The 6,031-nt window shown below is 39.0% G+C and overlaps 1 protein-coding gene across 1 annotated transcript; it reads left to right on the top strand.

Moving 5' to 3' along the window:
- The first annotated feature begins 1,210 nt into the window (after nucleotides 1–1,210).
- Nucleotides 1,211–4,306, top strand: LOC109213854. Its single transcript, XM_019377691.1, has 2 exons — nucleotides 1,211–2,782; nucleotides 4,127–4,306. Exons 1-2 carry the CDS (start codon nucleotides 1,816–1,818, stop codon nucleotides 4,144–4,146), a joined length of 987 nt encoding a protein of 328 aa, XP_019233236.1. The 5' UTR covers nucleotides 1,211–1,815; the 3' UTR covers nucleotides 4,147–4,306.
- The last annotated feature ends 1,725 nt before the right edge of the window (nucleotides 4,307–6,031 follow it).

Consider the following 6,031-nt stretch of genomic DNA (forward strand, 5'->3'; position numbering starts at 1 on the left):
CTGCTGGTGTATTTGGTCGTATCCGAGGTTGCCGTCAGCGCAGTCCTAGTTCGCGAAAATGAAGGTACACAATCTCCTATTTACTATATTAGCAAAACCTTAGTGAACGCCGAAACACGGTATCCACACCTTGAAAAATTAGCTTTGGCATTGGTCGTAGCTTCACGGAAGCTCCGACCCTATTTCCAATGCCACCCCATAAAGGTAGTGACGACCTTCCCCTTGAGAAGTATCCTACACAAACCTGAGTTATCAGACAGACTCGCCCGATGGGCCATAGAGCTCAGTGAGCACGTTATCTCATATCACCCAAGGAGCGCCATCAAGTCGCAAGTACTTGCCGACTTCATAGCCGACTTCAGCGCAGAGATCTTACCAGAAGCGGAATTGGAGGCACGCCCTGCCCCCTCCAATGCCGACCTATGGACTCTTTACACTGATGGCGCCGCTAACGCCTCGGGATCGGGACTGGGACTCGTTCTCGAGGTCCCCACAGACGGCGCCAAATTGTTTGGCTCAAAAGTTAATGATGTACTTTGTAAGCGATAAAACAATCAAAAAATAGAGAAGGGGTAAATCGTAATCAAATATAATAAACCTAGAGATGCAAAGATGATAATATTGTTGTAGATCTAGTGTTGCAAAGATGATAATGTATGTTAATAAGATATTTTCGTTAGAAGTAGAGATACAGAGAGAGAAAGACAGAAAATGAGAGAGTTTCATTAGATCAGATGATCCCTTTTACAATGTGGAGGTCCCCTTTATATAATAGGAGACCTTCCTCGAAAGAATCAAAAAGTTACAGAGATAGGTAACTTCTCCCTAGTGTAGACGCTGAGTTCTAAACGACGTCGCTTTGGTCCTCACGGCCGAGTCGTACCCGCTACGTTAGTCGGCGTACACTCATTGGGCGTACCCACTGGCATAGAGATACTGAGGGTCAAATTTGACCCTATACAATTTTATTAATAAAATAAAAGTTACTATAAGGTCCAAATTGAGATTGAACGTTAATTTTACGTGGGAGGTTGATAAATGACTTTAGAGGTCAACCACCTTTAAGCAATAGGTAACAAAATGGTTTCGGTACAAATTGTTAGGCACTTACATTATTTAATTATTTACATACCTTTTTATTTTATATTGTATAAAATCCTTTTAGGTTTAAGGCCAGCGAGGGCATTCTTCAGGCTTTTACCCCAAACCACTATTCTCTCTGCTTGTTACTCAAAACCCTCGCTGCCGCGCACTCACGAAAATCGGCGGACCCAAGTCCCACGTCACCTGACCGCAAGTCTGCAACCGGCAAGCGGAAAGCGGCAACAGTGAGTCTCTCTCTCTCACAACTCAGGATCTCACCCTTTTGTAGACTGTAAATCTCTTCCTCCCTTATTTGGTAGTAATCGGTAGATGCTATTTATTTAAGCCCTTGTTCCAGTTTAAAGTTGGAATTTCTTCCTTCATTTGCAGCCATTCAATTTTTTCTATTTTTTATTCTGTGGAAAATGATATGAAAATTGTCCTTGTAAGAGGTGAGAGGAGAATGGAGACACCTATTGGGACGTTCAAGACACCTAATGTGACGTTTGAGCGATTGCCCTCTCATTACGACAATTGGTCTACTACAGTAATTCTTTTCATAGAAAATCTTGACGAGATCTGTGTGTATGCTTTTGACTCTGGAAATGCGATGTGTACCATGTGTTTTCCTACAATCGGGATAAGTGTCTTTTTCGGAAACTGGAATATACTACTGTTGGCTTGAACATTTACTTTGTTGGTGGCCTCGATTATCATCGTGATCTTGGTAACATGGACGTTCCCTTTAAGAGAGTCAAAGTTTTTGATATTCGCAATTGCGGATGGGGTCCAGACATCCCAAGGTTGAAAGCTCCCAAGCCTGCGCCGTTTGTGTTTTCCCTTAATGGGATGCTTTATGTGCTTTCTACTAGTGTGTCGGATAAGGAACCACACTTCGAGATGCTGGATACGAAAGATCATTCTGGAGGTTGGCTTCCGCTCCCTGATCCCTCTTTTGTTAGCGACCATATACTACCATCAAACCACGCTAAGATTATTGATTACTCCAAGAATATGCTGTACGTAAGGTTGGTTCATTGGTCTTATATCGATTGCACATCAGATCTTTATGGTTACAACGTGCATGATCACAAGTGGCACACTTTCCAAATTTGCATGTCTGAAGAAGACATAACCTCTTCTAGCTCTTCTAGCCAATCAACCGGGCCGAGTCCTCTGACAGCTCGCACGGCTAATCTACTGAAAGCCAGTTGGTTTAATGGTTGTGTAATTGTAGAGAATTACTTGTATAGATTTCAGATGTTCCGGTACCCTAAACAGGAACTACGAGCTATTCTCATCATTCGTGATTTGGAGCATGAAGTAGACGTGCACAATAATTCAGTCGAGCTCGATTATGTGGATAATGAGCATTCTAAGGATGATCCACCCATTGAAGGGAGCTGGGAGGTTGATATCTCCAATGTTGTTCACAAAGTTGTGCTTGATGATAACTATGCTGTTGGCCATCTAGTTTATCAAGGCAAGAGAAATACGTGTTCAAGGTTTTCGTTGGTTATCTTGTATGCTTCGAAAGCTACTAATCATGTGTGTACATGCACATTTGAGTTGGAAGTGAAAAGCGATAAAGCAGCTGCAGTTGGAGAGAGTTCAACTAGATCATTCATTGCCAAACCCATTGCCTGCAAGTCCCGCGGTATTAACATCGATACGGCCATGTTTTCCTGCAAGGGGCTCTGTAAGTTTCTCCCCTTCCACTTGTAATTGCTTGGTGGCCTTACGAAATTTAAGGTTTCTTTGTATATAATAGTGTTTTCAATACTTACATGAATCCATCTAAGTACATTGTGACTAGAATTACATAAATAAGCACACCAAGGGTGTGTCCTGGTGGTCAATGAAGTGGGTGAGTACCATGAGGTCTCAAGTTCAAATCCCAACGGAGGCAAAAACACTAGGTGATATCTTCTCATTTGTCTGAACAAAGTTACCTGGTACCTGGTGGGAGGTGGTAGGTGCGGCAAGCTGGCTTCGGACATCACGGTTATTAAAAAAAATGAATTACATAAATAAGCTGATTTTTACATTCCTTTCCTGAACAACACTCTTTAGACCTCTAGATTATTCTTATCAATGAGGGGAGGGTATTTGTTCTTTGTGAACTAGTTCATTGTTAGTTCTTCCTCAGTTATCAGTGGCCCTAGTGCTTACCTAGTTTTCAGTTAGTATTGGATTTTTTTGCTCTAATGGTTTTAAGGGACTTCTAATCTTGATCTTCTTTTTCGTCGATGAGGGTATGGCCTCCTTGTAGATCATTGTTAGGATGATAGAAGTTAACTTATCTAAGGTAGCATCTGTAATGCTTCTAAATGTCTGTACTATACCTGCATTTGTCTTTGTCTTTGTTTTTGTGGTCGCATCATTATTAGCTTCCCCGACTGCTCATTTGTTTGTTACTTTTTGGCCACAGATGATTGAACTGACTAATTGAATGCAAAAACCTATCATCTGTTTGGCAAGCCTCTTCTTAGGTTCATGTACTTTTAGAATCATGATGTCTTTCCTGTTAAAGAACTGTGATTTCTTTAGGAGTCTATTTTTTGTTTCATTCTAATAGTCTAAAAGGATGTTATTCCAAGGTGAAATGATAACTCAAGCTTATTCAATTTTGATGCTTCAACCTTAAGCTTCTTTCTATCTGCAGTTCATGGTTCTCCTCTGAAAGTGAAAGATGTATATTCTTTGTATATTGTAGGGCAAGAGAGGATTAGATAAGGATTCATGAAATGGAACTCCTGTTTCAAGTTTTACGGATATTTTATCTTTTGCAGGTTTAAGTAATATGTGATTTTCTTTGTGGTGGACCTGCCCCTCTGATATTTAACAAACTACAATTTGAAATTTGAGAAGTTTCCAACTGATTTAGCAAAAGGAAAAATTCTACCATATGTTGATAGGATCATCTCGGTTTACACTTCCTCTCTTTTTCTGTTTGTCTTGAAGGTTTTTGAATCTTGCTTAGTAGTATATAATTTTGCCTTTCTCGTTGGTGGTAGCTATTCTAACTGTGTATTTTGATCAGATGGCTATGATGATTTATGATGTCGGAAGGTTCAACCTAAGAATTGTTCATGGAGGCTAACAGAATGTCTGAAAAAAGCAGAGTAGTATATGAGCTCCTAAGAACAAATATCTATTTTCTTTTGTTACTTTAACTCTAATCTCCCTGTTTGTTAGACTGGATCGTTTCTTTTGTCCAAGGATGAATTTTAAACTTATTTTAAGTTGGAGAACACAAAGTATTACTGCTACCACTAGTCCTTAAAAGTTGCTCTTTGATTGTTTTCTCTTACTTCAACAGTTGTTATTGTTGATTCGCCTATTTATAAAGGTTGAGAAAATAAAAAGAAATAGTCCTAAAATCACTAGTTTGGGACTTCAACAGCATTTTTTTTCGAAAGAAAAAAAAATTGGCCTTCAAAAAGCTTGGCCAGCCAAACTGGCTATTATATAACTAGTTTGGATTGATAGATTTACATTTATGTTTGATATTTGTTAGGAGCCTTTTTAAGTCTGTTTTAGAGATGTGTATGTAGGTTAATAAAAAATGTAGAGAACATGTAATTTTAAAGAATGGCAAACTAATGAGTATTAGAATGTTATGAGTCCACGTAGAACGAAATGATAGTGATGATCCATATAGTCGACTTTAATTGCTTTGAGATGCAGTTTCTTTTCTATTCTGCTGTACACATTTGAAGATGGTAAAATGAAGCACATTATTTGAATTCATATAGTTAATTCTAGGCAGAATAGGTAAAGACCCCTCTAAACTTGATACTTTTTAATGAGTGTACACCTTAACTATACGGGATTTTAATTACCTCCCTATGCTTACTTTTTCGCTTTTATTACCCCCTAACCTGCCACATGGCAGTTGAAGTTTGTCCAAATGGCTGAGTGCGCGTGGGGAGTATAATTTTTTGCCACATCAGTTGAATATTTACCATCTCTAATGGTAATATTCTCCCCCAACGGTAACAACCCCTATTTATTGGCTTCTTACCCTCTTCTTCAGCAACATATTTGTCTGGACAAATATTGTGAGAAGTTTGTTGCTGAAGAAGAGGGTAAGAAGCCAATAAATAGGGGTTGTTACCGTTGGGGGAGAATATTACCATTAGAGATGGTAAATATTCAACTGATGTGGCAAAAAATTATACTCCCCACGCGCACTCAGCCATTTGGACAAACTTCAACTGCCATGTGGCAGGTTAGGGGGTAATAAAAGCGAAAAAGTAAGCATAGGGAGGTAATTAAAATCCCGTATAGTTAAGGTGTACACTCATTAAAAAGTATCAAGTTTAGAGGGGTCTTTACCTATTCTGCCTAGAATTAACTATATGAATTCAAATAATGTGCTTCATTTTACCATCTTCAAATGTGTACAGCAGAATAGAAAAGAAACTGCATCTCAAAGCAATTAAAGTCGACTATATGGATCATCACTATCATTTCGTTCTACGTGGACTCATAACATTCTAATACTCATTAGTTTGCCATTCTTTAAAATTACATGTTCTCTACATTTTTTATTAACCTACATACACATCTCTAAAACAGACTTAAAAAGGCTCCTAACAAATATCAAACATAAATGTAAATCTATCAATCCAAACTAGTTATATAATAGCCAGTTTGGCTGGCCAAGCTTTTTGAAGGCCAATTTTTTTTTCTTTCGAAAAAAAATGCTGTTGAAGTCCCAAACTAGTAGAAGAGAATGAGCGTGGTAAAGTAGACGAGCTACTGCGCCAACGGCTCGATCAGGGAATCAAGTACCCCAGTAGGTCGCCAAACGTTTTCATGGTAAAAAAAGAAGAACGGGAAGTGGAGAATGTGTGTGGATTTCACTGATCTAAACAAGGCATGCCCAAAAGATTCATTCCCACTACCCACATCGACCAACTGATCGACGCCACTGCATGAC

Source organism: Nicotiana attenuata, unplaced genomic scaffold (genome assembly GCF_001879085.1).
Source record: "Nicotiana attenuata strain UT unplaced genomic scaffold, NIATTr2, whole genome shotgun sequence".
NCBI classification, from domain to species: domain Eukaryota; kingdom Viridiplantae; phylum Streptophyta; class Magnoliopsida; order Solanales; family Solanaceae; genus Nicotiana; species Nicotiana attenuata.

Excerpts from the sequence above, each read along its gene's own strand:
- LOC109213854 (XM_019377691.1), top strand. The coding sequence starts at position 1,816 with ATGGACGTTCCCTTTAAGAGAGTCAAAGTTTTTGATATTCGCAATTGC. Across the intron at positions 2,783-4,126 it reads GTTTTCCTGCAAGGGGCTCT|ATGGCTATGATGATTTATGA; the intron begins GTAAGTTTCTCC and ends TATTTTGATCAG.